This window comes from Symphalangus syndactylus, chromosome 6 (assembly GCF_028878055.3).
Source record: "Symphalangus syndactylus isolate Jambi chromosome 6, NHGRI_mSymSyn1-v2.1_pri, whole genome shotgun sequence".
In the NCBI taxonomy this organism is placed as follows: Eukaryota; Metazoa; Chordata; class Mammalia; order Primates; family Hylobatidae; genus Symphalangus; species Symphalangus syndactylus.
In genome coordinates, this window is record NC_072428.2 from 47001737 (window position 1) to 47018167 (window position 16431).

Sequence of the window (16431 nt, forward strand, 5' to 3'; positions counted from 1 at the left end):
TATGGAGAAGAGAGAATTCAGAGAGCAAGATATAGAAGGAAGTGTGTTGATATTTAATGATAAGATGAAGGGAAAGGGGCAAGGGAAGATAATTTTGTGAGCAAATCTTGAGGGAGAGATTGGGGTGCTCATTAAAGTAGGAGGCAGTATCATTGGTTGCAAGTAAAGGAAGGTAAAATCAAAGGCTTAAAGTGACTTGAAATAGCTCTTTTGGGGAGTGCTATAAAAGAATTACTGTTTGCCAGTGATATCCGTAATTGAAGTTAGAAAAACATGTCGAACGTCTTGTAGGCCAAGAGTGTGATTCTGGCTTTCTTTTTTTTTTTTTTTTTTTTTTTGAGATTGAGTCTTGCTCTGTCGCCCAGGCTAGAGTTCAGTGGCGCCATCTCGGCTCACTGCAAGCTCTGCCTCCTGGGTTCATGCCGATCTCCTGCCTCAGCATGCTGAGTAGCTGGGACTACAGGCGCCCGCCACTGTGCCCAGCTAATTTTTTTGTATTTTTTTTAGTAAAGACGGGGTTTCACCGTGTTAGCCAGGATGGTCTCGATCTCCTGACCTCGTGATCCGCCCGCCTCGACCTCTCAAAGTGCTGGGATTACAGGCGTGAGCCGCCGTGCCCGGCCAATTCTGGCTTTCTTTAACAGTACCTTTGGCCTGGGAGGAGGTTGGCAAAGCGCATAATGGGGTAATTCAGACTGGGAATTAGTATGGTGGAAGCTTTGGAGGTTACTAAATACAGAGTACTGGCTGGGCGTGGTGGCTCCCGCCTGTAATCCTAGCACTTTGGGAGATCGAGGTGGGTGGATCACCTGAGGTCAGGGGTTCAAGACCAGCCTGGCCAACATGGTGAAACCCCGTCTCTACTAAAAATACAAAAATTAGCTGGGGGTGGTGGCCCATGCCTGTAATCCCAGTTGCTTGGGAGGCTGAGGCAGGAGAATGGCTTGAACCCAGGAGGTGGAGGTTGCAGTGAGCCGCGATCACACCACTGCACTCCAGCCTGGGTGATAAAACGGGACTGCGTCTCAAAAAAAAAAAAAAAAAAGGAAAGTGCTGGTGTGAGTAGCTGTAAATGCTAAAAGGCACATGCGTGTAATGTGGCCATAAGAAGGCACATTATAAATGTGTATACTATAAATTTAGACGTAGACCTATAAAAACAAGATTTATGACTTTTTAATCTATGTTTAGAACTCTAAACTAAACTCTGGGTTTGTAATTATACCCAAGGATTGTTGAATTATAATTGCCAGCATTCTCTGTTTACCAGTTTGTGTGAAAGGAGAACCTCAAAGTGGAATGTCACTAGGCTTTATTGCATCCTCATCAGTTGTTTTCTTGTGTTACTAAAGAATACAATGCTTGAGAAAGTTTGCCTAATTTTAGAGAGTGAGGAAAATATCAAGGATTTTTTTTGTTTGTTTTTTTGAAACAGAGTCTCGCTCTGTTGCCCAGGCTGGAGTGCAGTGGCGTGATCTCTACTCACTGCAAGCTTGGCCTCCTGGGTTCATGCCATTCTCCTGCCTAAGTCTCCCGAATAGCTGGGACTACAGGCATCCGCCACCATGCCTGGCTAATTTTTTGTATTTTTGGTAGAGACGGGGTTTCACTGTGTTAGCCAGATTGGTCTCGATCTCCTGACCTAGTGATCCGCCCACCTCGGCCTTCCAAAGTGTTGGGATCATAGGCGTGAGCCACCGCGCCTGGCCAGAAAATATCTATCAAGTTAAACCTAGATGTTAATTTTGTTCAAATGTCTATATATTTCATCATTCAATTGTAATAAGACAGGTAGTAATTAGAGACATGTCTACTCAAGGAAAACTCAGGGTAGTTAATGTTCTTTAGTCCAGTTAAATACTTGACTCCTTTCATTCATCTTATTCCTTACTTTAGGACTGGCGAATTCATTATGTAAAGAAAGAAAAATATTGTAGTTTTAGAGCTAGCATACTAAAAGCCTGATTTAATTTTTAACCTAAGAGGAGTACATTAGGCTGGGTGTGATGGCCCACACATGTAATCCCAGCACTTTGGGAGGGTAAGGCAGGAGGATTGCTTGAGCCCAGGAATTTGAGATCAGCCTGGACAACATAGCATAGTGGGACCCTGTCTCTATAAAATACAAAAATTAGCTGGGCGTAATGCACGCCTGTAATCTCAGCTACTTGGGAGGCTGAGGTAAGACGATATCTTGAGCCTTGGAGATCCAGGCTGCAGGGGGCTGTGATTGCACCATTGCACTCTATCTAGCCTGGTTGACGGAGTGAGACCCTGTTTCAAAAAAAAAGAAAAAAAGACTAAATATTACCTACCTAAGTCTTTTAAAATATTTAGCTGCATACAGTACAGGATAGAAGGCTGACTCTAGGCCGGGCACAGTGGTTCACGCCTGTAGTCCCAGCTCTTTGGGAGGCTGAGGCGGAAGGATTGCCTGAGGTCAGGAGTTCGAGACTAGCCTGGCCAATATGGTGAAACCCTGTCTATACTAAACATACAAAAATTAGCCAGGCATGATGGCGGGAGCCTATAGTCCCGGTTACTCGGGAGGCTGAGGCAGGAGAATTGCCTGAACCTGGGAGGTGGAGGTTGCAGTGAGCCAAGATTGCGTCACTGCACTCCAGCCTGGGCAACAGAGTGAGACTCCATCTCAAAACAAACAAAAAGCTGACTCTTTTCCCATCTTTTTTTTCCTTTTTGAGAGGGAGTTTCACTCTTGTTGCCCAGGCTGGAGTGCAGTGGTGCGATTCCTGCTTACTGTAACCTACGCCTCACGGGTTCAAGCGATTCTCCTGTCTCAGCCTCCCAAGTAGCTGAGATTATAGGTGCTGACCACCATGTCAGCCAGGCTGGTCTCAATCTCCCAACCTCAGGTGATCCACCTGTCTTAGCCTCCCAAAGTGCTGGGATTACAGGCGTGAGCCACCGCACCTGGCCCCTTTTTCCATCTTTTTTTTTTTTTTTTTTTTTTTTGGACGGAGTCTTGCTCTGTCGTCCAGGCTGGAGTGCAGTGGCACAATCTTGGCTCCCTGCAACCTCCATCTGCTGGTTTTAAGCGATTCTCCTGCCTCAGCTTCCCAAGTAACTGGGATTACAGGCATGTGCCACCATGCCTGGCTAATTTTTTGTATTTTTAGTAGAGACAGGGTTTCACCATGTTGGCCAGGCTGGTCTTGAACTCTTTTTTTTTTTTTTTTTTTTAAGACGGAGTCTCACTCTGTCACCCAGGCTGGAGTGCAGTGGGACCATGTTGGCTCCCTGCAACCTCCATCTCCTGGGTTCAAGCAATTCTCCTGCCTCAGCTTCCTGAGTAGCTGGGATTACAGGCACCCACTACCATGCCTGGCTAATTTTTTATATTTTTAGTAGAGACGGGGTTTCACCATGTTGGCCATGCTGGTCTCGAACTCTTGACCTCAGGTGATCCACCCGCCTCAGCCTCCCAAAGTGCTGGGATTACAGGCGTGAGCCACCACGCCCGGCCTTTTTCCATCTTTTAATCTTCAACAAAATTTCCACAAAGTCCATGAATCTTGCCTTCACTCAGCCCAGTGATCTTGCTTTCCTATAAACTCTATGCCCCTTTTAACTCTACTCTTCCTTGTCGGGAGAAGGGGAATGTCTAGCTAGCTAATGGTGGCATCAGCTTAGAGCACAGAGTGAACAAAACATTTGGTGCCTAATAGATGTTTAGCGGACAGTCCTAAGCACAACTATATTTAAGTACATAGCTTAGATAGAAGTTCTAAAGATAATTTCTAAGAAAGGAGGAAAGATCTGTCATTTTTTCTTAAAAGTCATTCTTATGTATGCAGATATCTTCAGGATAAAAAATTTATTAATGCCCTGGTGCGGTGGCTCATGCCTGTAATCCCAGCACTTTGGGAGGCCGAGGCGGGTGGATCATCTGAGGTCAGCAGTTCGAGACCAGGCTGAACAACATGGTGAAAACCCGTCTCTACTAAAAATACAAAAAAGTTAGCTGGGCATGGTGGCAGGCGCCTGTAATCCCAGCTACTCCGGAGGCTGAGACAAGAGAATTGCTTGAACCCAGGAGGCGGAGGTTGCAGTGACCCGAGATCATGCCACTGCCCTCTAGGCTGGGCAACGGAGCAAGACTCCGTCTACTAAAAAGAAAAAAAAATTATTAATGGTTTTGAAGGTTTTAAAAGATGCTCATAATATTAAATTATTTTTGTTAGTTTTTCTTATACTCTGGACCTGATTCTAGCAGGAAAGTAAGTTAAAACTGGGCTGGGGCAAGTTAGTTGGATTTAAAAGTAGCATACCTTTAAGAAGTGTATAATGTGAAGTGTATTTCCAAAACAGTTAAATATCTATAATTCATCTATAATTAATATCTGTCACCCAGGCTGGAGTGCAATGGCGCAAGTTTGGCTCACCACAACCTCCACCTCCTGGGTTCCAGCAATTCTTGTGCCTCAGCCTCCCCAGTAGCTGGGACTACAGGGGCGTGCCACCACGCCCGACTAATTTTTTATATTTTTAGTAGAGACAGGGTTTCACCAAGTTGGCTAGGCTGGTCTCGACCTCTTGACCTCAGGCAACCTGCCCACCTTGGCCTTCCAAAGTGCTGTGATTACAGGAGTGAGCCACGACACCTGGCCTATAATTATAAGTTATCATAATGGACATCCTGAAAAAAATACACTGCTTTCATGTATAATGTGTCTTTGTTTTGATGTCAACCTATAGAAAACTCAATACATATATCTATCTATCTACATATATATATATATATATATATATATATATATATCACCCTCATTCTTTACCTACTTTATTGAATAGCTTTTTATTCAATAAAATAGAAAAATAACTGTTTTAGCCTTGTGAAAATGGTTTGTGTTTAAATAGGTTTTCTAGCCCGGTTCAATGGCTCATGCCAGTAATCCCAGCACTTTGGGAGACTGAGGCAGGAGGATTGCTTGAAGCCAGGAGTTCAAGACCAGCCTGGGCAAAATAGTGAGACCTGGTCTCTAAATACAAAACCAAAAAATTGCTGGGCGTGGTGGCTCACGCCTGTAATTCCAGCACTTTGGGAGGCCACGGGGGACAGATCACAAGGTTAAGAGATCAAGACCATCCTGGCCAACATGGTGAAACCCCATCTCTACTAAAAATACAAAAATTATCTGGGCATGGTGGCGTGCGCCTGTAGTCCCAGCTACTTGGGAGGCTGAGGCAGGAAAATTGCTTGAACCCAGGAAGCGGAGGTTGTAGTGAGCCAAGATCACGCCACTGCACTCCAGCCTGGTGACAGAGTGAGACTCCATCTCAAAAAAAAAAAAAAAAAATTAACCAGACATGGTCACAAACACCTGTGGTCCCAGCTAGTCAGGAGGCTGAGGCAGGAGGATTGAAGCTGAAGGCGTTCAACTCCCAAGAGTTGAAGGCTGCAGTGAGCTATGATTTCACCACTGCACTCCAGCCTGGGCAACAGAATGAGACACCGTCTCATAAAAGTAAATAAATAATAAATAAATAAATAGGGTTTATATTTATAAACCAAAACAACATTTTTTATTCAATTGGATTTAGTACATCCTGATGTTTTTGCTACTTTTTGCTGATTATGCTTTCTTTTTTTAGAGAATGTGAGTGAATATAACAGGAAGCCTCAAGATATGTATTGAATTAGATAATAACCAGAGCATAAATGTGATGGACAATTAGGCATTTGTTATTACAAGATTCTGAAGAGACCTTTTCATGTTTGACCTACCTGATATGTTTAAAGTGTGTTTTTAATTCTCTGTGCTCCAAAAAAGCATACATATCAATATGTCTGTGGGTTAATGAACTAGAGTACTAAGAGACAGGCATGCTTGGTTTATTGTTCCATGAGAAGGTACCTTTTGTACCATAGTATGATCCTCTTCCTTCCTGCAATAAATTTTAGAAGTAAGAGTTGAGCAAATCTCCTTTTTGAGATTAAGATGAAACATAACAAAGTTAGAATAATAGGGACTGGTTGGAGGCCGGGCGCGGTGGCTCACACCTGTAATCCTAACACTTTGGGAGGCCAAGGTGGGCGGATCACCTGAGGTCAGGAGTTCGAGACCAGCCTGGCCAACAATGTGAAACTCCGTTTCTACTAAAAATACAAAAATTAGTTGGTCCTCGTGGCACGTGCCTGTAATCCCAGCTACTCCAGAGGCTGAGATGGGAGGATGGCTTGAACCTGGGAGGCAGAGGTTGCAGTGAGCTGAGATCGTGTCACTGCACTCCAGGCTGGGTGACAGAAGCTGGGCCACAGAGCAAGACTCCATCTCAAAAAAAAAAAAAAAAAAAAAGGCCGGGCACGGTGGCTCACGCTTGTAATCCCAGCACTTTGGGAGGCCGAGGCGGGCGGATCACGAGGTCAGGAGATGGAGACCACGGTGAAACCCTGTCTCTACTAAAAAATACAAAAAATTAGCTGGGCGTGGTGGCGGGCGCCTGTAGTCCCAGCTACTCAGAGAGGCTGAGGCAGGAGAATGGCGTGAACCCGGGAGGCGGAGCTCGCAGTGAGCCAAGATTGCGCCACTGCACTCCAGCCTGGGCGACAGAGCAAGACTCCGTCTCAAAAAAAAAGAAAAAGAATAATAGGGACTAGTTGGGAAGTTAGATTGTTTAGATTACTGAAAGTAGGAAAAGATTATTTAGTTTTTCACATAACTAAAACTTTATAGAAAACTTGTTAAATTTAATGAATAGTTAAGAATAATTTATATTTAGTGTTATCAAAGCACTAACCTAAGCAGTTCTTATTTCAACAGAAATTACAGGTTAATTATAAGTAGATATTATACTTTGGAGACTGGACACGTTCGCTCACGCCTATAATCCCAGCACTTTGGGATTTAGTAGAGATGGGGGTTTCACCATGTTAGCCAGGCTGGTCTTGAACTCCTGACCTCAGGTGATCTGCCCGCCTCGGCCTCCGAAAGTGGTGGGATTACAGGCGTGAGCCACCACGCCTGGCCTCGTTCATGTAAATTTTTTTTTTTATTAATGTTTTTTTTGCACACAAAAACAATAAACATTTTCTAAAAATACACACAAACAAAAAGATGTGTATCAAACATATTAGGAAGGTTGCACATGGGAAGTCGGGGAATAGAAATGGGGGGTGGGAGTTAAAATAAATGAGAGAGGGACTTTATATGGATCAGTGATAATAACTCAATCCTCTATTTGACAAAGAAGAGGGAGAAGGAAGAGGAAGAAAAAGAAAGTGGGATAAAGGATCAGAAAGGGAGGAAAATAGAAAAAATTAGAGTATGACTCCAGGGTAGACCTGTTTTGTTGTCATTGAGTTGGTTGGTTGGTTTGTCTGTTGTATTTTTCATGTTTCACCAAGTTGGCCAGACTGGTCTCGAACTCCTAGCCCGAAGTGATCAACCCGCCTCGCCCCCCAGAGTGCCGGGACCACAGGCGTGAGCCACCACGTCCAGCCCCCACATTGCTTCTGGCCTCCGTGGTAGACCTCCCAGACGGAGCGGCCGGGCAGAGGCACTCCTCACTTCTTCCCAGACACGGGGCGGCTGGGCAGAGGCGCTCCTCACTTCCCAGACGGGGCGGCCAGGCAGAGACGCTCCTCACTTCTTCCCAGACGATAGGTGGCCGGGCAGAGGCGCTCCTCACTTCCCAGACGATGGGTGGCCGGGCAGAGGCGCTCCTCACTTCCCAGACGATGGGTGGCCGGGCAGAGGCGCTCCTCACTTCCCAGACGGGGCGGCCGGGCAGAGGCGCTCCTCACTTCCCAGACGGGGCGGCCGGGCCGAGGCGCTACTCACTTCCCCGACGATGGGTGGCCGGGCAGAGGCGCTCCTCACTTCCCAGACGATGGGTGGCCGGGCAGAGGCTCTCCTCACTTCCCAGATGGGGCGGCCGGGCAGAGGCGCTCCTCACTTCTTCCCGGACGGGGCGGCCGGGCAGAGGCGCTCCTCACTTCTTCCCGGACGGGGCGGCCGGGCAGAGGCGCTCCTCACTTCTTCCCAGACGGGGTGCCCGGGCAGAGGCGCTCCTCACTTCTTCCCGGATGGGGCGGCCGGGCAGAGGCGCTCCTCACTTCCCAGACGGGGCGGCCGGGCAGAGGCGCTCCTCACTTCTCCCCAGACGGGGCGGCCGGGCAGAGGCGCTCCTCACTTCTTCCCAGACGGGGTGGCCGGGCAGAGGCGCTCCTCACTTCCTCCCAGACGGGGCCGCCGGGCAGAGGCGCTCCTCACCTCCCAGACGGGGCGGCCGGGCAGAGGCGCTCCTCACTTCCCAGACGATGGGTGTTCGGGCAGAGGCGCTCCTCACTTCCCAGACGGTGGGTGGCCGGGCAGAGGCGCTCCTCACTTCCCAGACGGGGCGGCCGGGCAGAGGCGCTCCTCACTTCCCAGACGATGGGTGGCCGGGCAGAGGCGCTCCTCACTTCCCAGACGATGGGTGGCCGGGCAGAGGCGCTCCTCACCTCCCAGACGATGGGTGGCCGGGCAGAGGCGCTCCTCATTTCCCAGACGATGGGTGGCCGGGCAGAGGCGCTCCTCACTTCCCAGACGATGGGTGGCCGGGCAGAGGCGCTCCTCACCTCCCAGACGGGGCGGCCGGGCAGAGGCGCTCCTCACTTCTTCCCGGATGGGGCGGCCAGGCAGAGGCGCTCCCCACCTCCCAGATGGGGTGGCGGCCGGGCAGGGGCTGCAATCCCAGCACCCTGGTAGGCCAAGGCAGGCGGTTGGGAGGCGGAGGCTGCCGCGAGGCCAGCCCACGCCACCGCACTCCAGCCTGGGCAACACCGAGCACCGGGTGAGCGAGACTCCGTCTGCAGTCCCAGCACCTCGGGAGGCCGAGGCGGGCAGCGTAATCGGCGTCAGGAGCTGGCGACCAGCGTGGCCAACATGGCGAACGCGTGCCTGCAGCCAAAGGAGAAAAAGCAGGCAGCGGTGGTGCGCGCCGGCAGTACCAGGGAGTCCGCGGCGCGGGCAGCAGTGAGCTGAGTAGATTGCAGCCTGGGCCACAGAAAGAAAAAGAAAGAAAGAAAGAAAGGAGGGAGGGAGGGAGGGAAGGAAGGAAGGAAGGAAATAAATGTAATTTTTTAAGCTAATACTGAGATTACCTTTTGAGGGACTACAAATATTCTCCCATTGTTGGAGTTGCAGAGGTACCCAAAACATTTGAGATTCAAGTTTATATTCCCATGCATTTGGTACAAAGAGAAAGTACAACTTTTCTCCAGTTGCATTTGTGAATATTTATGTTCTTAAAACAGTTGAAGTAATTGCCAAATTACCTCATTTTTCCAAAGGGGCCATTTTGTCTATGCTGTTGGCTCCCAGTATAGAAATATGAAATTGGCGGTATGTGATAAAATTTAGAGCATTTAGAACAATGTTCTTTTTTTCCCCTTTGGCTTATCAATAAGCCAGTGTTACAGAGTCTGGTGTTCTGCTTTTTCTTTTTCTTTTTTTTTTTTTTTTTTTGAGTCTCGCTCTGTCACCCAGGCTGGAGTGCAGTGGCGCAGTCTCGGCTCACTGCAAGCTCCGCCTCCCGGGTTCACGCCATTCTCCTGCCTCAGCCTCTCTGAGTAGCTGGGACTACAGGTACCCGCCGCCACGCCCGGCTAATTTTTTTGTATTTTTAGTAGAGACGGGGTTTCACCATGGTCTCGATCTCCTGACCTCGTGATCCGCTCGCCTCGGCCTCCCAAAGTGCTGGGATTACAAGCGTGAGCCACCGTGCCCGGCCAGGTGTTCTGCTTTTTCATAATTCTAAAATGGGTATATCCCCCCAAAGTAATATATCCAGTTAATAAACTTCAAGTACTGTACAGTGGTTAAATTTAATTAATTATTGTTATTATTTTTTTAGATGAAGTTTTGCTCTTGTTGCCCAGGCTGGAGTGCAATGGCTCTATCTCCACTCATCGCAACCTCCACCTCCCAAATTTAAGCAATTCTCCTGCCTCAGCCTCCAGAATAGCTGGGATTACAGGCATGCACCACCATGCCCAGCTAATTTTGTATTTTTAGTGGAGACGGAGTTTCTCCATGTTGGTCAGGTTGGTCTCGAACTCCCAACCTCAAGTGATCTACCTGCCTCGGCTTCCCAAAGTGCTGGGATTACAGGCGTGAGCCACCGTGCCTGGCCCAGTGCTTAAATTTAATGTCACATCGTTTTAGGCAAAAGCGTGCACCATTTTCTGGAAAGAAAGCATTTACAGAAATTACTTGCTGGCATGTCTTCCTTTATATTTATCTTAATGATACCTTCTTTTTTCTTCCAGAAAAGTCCTGGGCAGAAGCTGGATCAGCAAGAATGTCACTCCTTATATTGGTGTCCATTTTCTTATCTGCAGCTTTTGTTATGTTTTTGGTATATAAAAATTTTCCTCAGCTTAGTGAGTAAGTATACTGAGAGATAAACTGAAAATGTATAGATATATATATATAGATATCTATATATATATATAGATATATATATATAGATATCTATATATATATATCTATATATATATATAGATATCTATATATAGATATCTATATATATATATAGATATCTATATATATATATATAGATATCTATATATATATATATAGATATCTATATATATATATATTTTTTTTTTTTTTTTTTTGAGACGGAGTCTTTCTCTGTCCCCCAGGCTGGAGTGCAGTGGCACGATCTCGGCTCACCACAACCTCCACCTCCTGGGTTCACGCCATTCTCCTGCCTCAGCCTCCCGAGTAGCTGGGACCACAGGCACCCGCCAACACGCCCGGCTAATTTTTTTGTATTTTTTAGTAGAGACGGGGTTTCACTGTGTTAGCCAGGATGGTCTCGATCTCCTGACCTCGTGATCCACCCGCCTCGGCCTCCCAAAGTGCTGGGATTACAGGCTTGAGCCACCGCGCCCGGCCCAATATTTATAAGATGAAAGTGGATCAAGGCCAAGTGCAGTAGCTGACGCCTGTAATCTCAACACTTTGGGAGGCCGAGGTGGGTGGATTAGTTGAGTCCAGGAGTGCGAGACCAGCCTGGGCAACACGGCAAAACCCATGTGGAAATACATACATATATATGTGTGTGTGTGTATATATATATTTAATATGTTTATATACACACACACACACACACACATATATATATATACACTTTTTTTTGAGACAGAGTCTCGCCCTGTCACCCAGGCTGGAATGCAGTGGCGTGATCTCAGCTCACTGTAAGCCCTGCCCCCCAGGTTCAAGCAGTTCTCCTGCCTCAGACTCTCGTAGCTGGGATTATAGGGGTGGGCCACCACATCCAGCTAATTTTTGTATTTTTAGTAGAGATGGGGTTTCACCATGTTGGCCAGGCTGGTCTCGAACTCCTGACCTCAGGTGATCCACCTGCCTCGGCCTCCCAAAGTGCTGGGATTATAGGCTTGAGCCACTGTGCCCAGCCTGGAAATATATTTTAGAAGGGCAAAATATCCCAGAGCTATTAACCCTAGTAATACCACCCTGGTATAATCATAGATTATATGAAGGACTACTAAGATGTAGTTAGACTTTCAACCAGGGCCAGCCTGATATGGTAATGGAGAACTATGAAATGTGATTTCAAAGTATCAGGAAGGTCATGTTTTCTCCAAATTGCCTTCATTCACGATTCTTTTTCATTTTTTTTTTTTTCTTCATTTGAGATAGTTTCACTCTATCGCCCAGGCTGGAGTAAGTGGTATTGATTTTGGCTTACTGCGATCTCTGCCTTCTCTCCTGAGTTGAAGGATTTTTGTGCCTCAGTCCCCTGAGTAGTTGGGATTATAGGTGTGTGCCACCACGGCTGGCTAATTTTTGTATCCCAAACTCCTGGCCTCAAGTGATCTGCCCACCTTGGCCTCCCAAAGTACTAGGATTACAGGCGTGAGCCACTGTGCCCAGCCCACCTTTTTTTTTTTTTTTTTTTTGAGACTGAGTTTTGAGATTGTTGCCCAGGCTGGAGTGCAGTGGTGCCATCTCAGCTCACTGCAACCTCCACCTCCCGGGTTCAAGTGATTCTCCTGCCTCAGTCTCCCGAGTAGCTGGAATTACAGGTGTGTGCCACCACACCCAGCTAATTTTTGTATTTTTTTTTTTTTTTTTTTTTTTGAGATGGAGTCTCGCTCTGTCACCCAGGCTGGAGTGCAGTGGCACGATCTCGGCTCACTGCAAGCTCCGCCTCCCGGGTTCACGCCATTCTCCTGCCTCAGCCTCTCCGAATAGCTGGGACTACAGGCGCCCGCCACCACGCCCGGCTGATTTTTTTTGTATTTTTAGTAGAGACGGGGTTTCACCGTGGTCTCGATCTCCTGACCTCGTGATCCGCCCGCCTCGGCCTCCAAAAGTGCTGGGATTACAAGCGTGAGCCACCGCGCCCGGCAATTTTTGTATTTTTAGTAGAGATGCGGTTTTGGCATGTTGGCCAGGCTGGTCTTGAACTCCTGGCCTCATATGATCTGCCCACCTTGACCTCCCAAAGTGCTGGGATTACAGGCATGAGCCACCGTGTCCAGCCTAGAGTCTTTTTAGTTTTATGAATTTCATAAGTAGGAACCTTTAGTTTACTGGGTATCTTACTGGACTTGAGAAAGAGGGGCTCACACCTCTTCTGAGGCAGGGTGTTGCTCCGTTACCCAGGCTGAAGTGTAGTGGCACAATTATGGCTCACTGCAGCCTCAACCTCCTGGGCTGAAACGATCCCCTGCCTCAGTTTCCCGAGTAGGTAGGAGTACAGGCATGCACCACCATGCTCTGCTAGTTTTTTAGTTTTTTGTAGAGACAGGGTGGGTGCTGGGATTACAGGTGTGAGCCACTGTTCTCAGCCATAGGTCAGTTAAATTTTTTTTATCATGTAAACAAATGAGGACTCATGCCTTTAGTCCTAGCACTTTGAGAGGATCACTTGAATCCAGGAGTTTGAGAACAGCCTGGGTCACATAGCGAGACCCCATCTGTATAAAAAACTTCTATTTATTTATTTATTTTTGAGACAGAGTCTCACTCTGTCGCCCAGGCTGGAGTGCCGTGGTGCAATCTCAACTCACTGCAGCCCCCACCTCCCAGTTCAAGCGATTCTCCTGCCTCAGCCTCCCAAGTAGCTGGGACTGTAGGTGTTTGCCACCATGCCCAGCTAATTTTTGTGTTTTTAGTAGAGATGGGGTTTCACCGTACTGCCCAGGCTGGTTTTGAACTTCTGACCTCGTGATCCACCCACCTCAGCCTCCCAACGTGCTGGGATTACAGGCCTGAGCCACTGCGCCCGGCCTATAAAAAAATTTTAAAATTAGCAGAGCGGCCTGGCAAGGTGGCTCATGTCTGTAATCGCAGTACTTTGGGAGGCCATATCTATAAAAGGTGGGTGGATCATCTTAGGTCAGGAGTTCGAGACCAGACTGACTAACATGGTGAAACCCCATCTCTACTGAAAATAAAAAAATTAGCTAGGCATGGTGGCGGGCGCCTGTAGTCCCAGCTACTTGGGAGGCCAAGGCAGGAGAATGGCGTGAACCCGGGAGGCGGAGCTTGCAGTGAGCCGAGATCGTGCCACTGCACTCCAACCTGGGCGACAGAGCAGGACTCTGTCTAAAAAAAAAAAAAAAAAAAAAAAAAAAACTAGCAGAGCATAGTGGCATGTGCCTGCAGTCCCAGCTACTCAGTAGGCTGAGGTGGGAGGATCACTTGAACCTAGGAGATGGAGATAATATTGAGCTATGATAGTGCCTTTGCACTCTATCCAGCCTGGGTGACAGAGCATGGGATCCTGCCTATAGAACAAACAAAAAACAGAAATGATCATAATATGCATGAAACACAAAGGTGATTATTCGAGGCTTTCCTAAGCAAGAAATCATTCAGTTCCAAACAAAGTGCCAAATATAGAGTAAAAGTAATGGAAAACTTGCAGTATTTTGTGGACTTTGATCTGTGATATTCAAGAAAATGTTTGAACTGCGAATTTGTTACATTTTTACTTAATTTTCATTGTAAATTATTATTTAGTTTATCATCAGGATTACCCAAAATGATGTTAAATGTTTTTAATATACTAACATCAGTGGTTCTTTTTTTCTTTTCTTTTCCTTTTTTTTTGAGACAGAGTCTCACTCTGTTGCCCAGGCGGGAGGCTGGCTGCAACCTCTGCCTCCCGGGTTCAAGTGATTCTCCTGCCCCAGCCTCCTGAGTAGCTGAGATTACAGGCGTGCACCACCACGCCTAGCTAATTTTTATATTTTTAGTAGAGACGGGGTTTCAACATGTTTGCCAGGCTGGTCTCGAACTCCTCACGTCAGGCGATCCACCCAACTTGGCTTCCCAAAGTGCTGGGATTACAGGCGTGAGCCACCACGTGCCTGGCCAGTGGTTCATTTCTTGTATTCAAGTTAAAATTTGTTTCAGTGTTGGAACAAATGCCTTTAACCTTTGGTTTGCGTCATCCAGAACCTTCATATATAAATTACCTGTCTCTGATTCTGCTGAGACATTAAAAAGAAAAAATTACCTGTCTCATGAAAGTATATTAAAGTATTAAAAAATAATTTATAGCTGGGCACGGTGGCTCACTCCTGTAATCCCAGCACGTTGGGAGGCCAAGGCGGGCGGATCACCTGAGGTCAGGAGTTTGAGACCAGCCTGGCCAACATGGTGAAACCCCGTCTCTACTAAAAATACAAAAATTAGCCAGGCATGGTGGGAAGTGCCTGTAATCCCAGCTACTTGGGAGGCTGAGGCAGGAAACTCACCTGAACCCAGGAGGTGGAGGTTGCACTGAGCCGAGATGGTGCCAATGCACTCCTGCCTGGGCAACAGAGTGAGACTCTGTGTCAAAAAAAAATAATGAAAATAAAACGAAATTAATAATAATTTATAGGCCAGGTGCGGTGGCTCACTCCTGTAATACCAGCACTTTGGGAGGCCGAGGCAGGAGGATCACTTGAGCACAGGAGTTTGAGACCAGCCTGGCAACATGGTGAAACTCCCTCTCTACTAAAAATACAAAAGTTAGCTGGGCATGGTGGTTAATGCCTGTGATCCCGGCTTCCTAGAAGGCTGACGCAGGAGAATCATTTGTACCTGGGAGGCATAGATTGCAGTGAACTGAGAGTCCACCGCTGCACTGCAGCCTGGGCAACAGAGCAAGACTCTATGTCTCAAAACAAAAGAAAAAATTATAAACCTTTAAACTTAAAAATTGCTGATTTAGACTTAACAGATCAAGGCATCAAATCATTTTGGATAAAACTTCATGTTGTGAACTTGACTTTGATATTGGCAAAATTCTGTTCTAAAATTTTTCACTTTATTTCTTTAGAGAAGAAAGAGTGAATATGAAGGTTCCCAGAGATATGGATGATGCCAAGGCTCTAGGAAAAGTTTTATCCAAATACAAGGACACCTTTTATGTTCAAGTACTTGTAGCTTATTTTGCTACATATATTTTGTATCCTTTTAACTGAAAAAATGTTTTCTAATTTTGTTCAAGAAAAAGTGTAAAAGGTCTGCTCTTCATTTATACATAAGCATTTTCCTTTTAAAATTTGTTATTGCAGTGTAACAATATTAAATAATTGCAAAATTAAAATGGAAAAAATTATCACTTTAATCCTATTTCCTGAACTAATTGTTTTTATGTCTGAATATTTATTACAAGTTCTTTTGTATTCTGCTTTTTTAACTTATCATTTTCCTTTACTGCATATTATTAAGATGTTTATTTTATGGGTTTGATTAATAATTGTATTCATTAACTGACATTAGTTTATATAATTATTTTGAATTACTAGTTACCATAGTATTTTTATAATTGTTCTCTTAGGTTTGGAGGTATAATTTGTTGTTAATTTTTATAGATATGTATTATGAATCTCCTATGTTCATGTTTTTTTCTTGCCTTGTTTCTTTTGTAAATTCTTAAGATACTTATTAAAAGGAATGAATGTTTTTTACAATTTTTGATATATATTGTATAGAAATATATTACATTTTAACTAGTCAGGAAAATAGCTTCATTTCAAACTGCTTATGCTATGGGTGCTTAATTTTGCAAATTGTGGAGTTTAATTTTCATTTCTGATTTGTTAGTATCTTTTATTCTTATCCATACTGTTTTCCAGATCTTCTCAGTTAATGAAAGACGTAATTTACCTCTGGATGTTGTAAAAGTAATCATCCTTTTTTTTTTTTTTTGAGACAGAGTCTCGCTGTCGCCCAGGCTGGAGTGCAATGGCGCGATCTCGGCTCACTGCAGGCTCCACCCCCTGGGGGTTCACGCCATTCTCCTGCCTCAGCCTCCCGAGTAGCTGGGACTACAGGCGCCCGCCACCTCGCCCGGCTAATTTTTTGTATTTTTAGTAGAGACGGGGTTTCACTGTGTTAGCCAGGATGGTCTCGATCTCCTGACCTCGTGATCTGCCCGCCTCGGCCTCCC

The 16431-nt window shown here is 46.1% G+C and overlaps 1 protein-coding gene across 3 annotated transcripts in view; it reads left to right on the forward strand.

Moving 5' to 3' along the window:
* The window catches only part of TMEM41B (transmembrane protein 41B), a 41111-nt gene that overhangs the window by 8204 nt on the left and 16476 nt on the right, over window positions 1–16431 (forward strand). For all 3 annotated transcript variants that reach the window (XR_008658445.2, XM_055282464.2, XM_055282465.2), the window contains exons 2-3: window positions 10274–10391; window positions 15316–15444. Coding sequence is in view for 2 of the 3 variants with exons in the window: in XM_055282464.2 (XP_055138439.1) it covers window positions 10274–10391; window positions 15316–15444 (247 nt within the window). In the remaining variant the exon portion in view is untranslated. The remainder of the gene's footprint in view (window positions 1–10273; window positions 10392–15315; window positions 15445–16431) is intronic.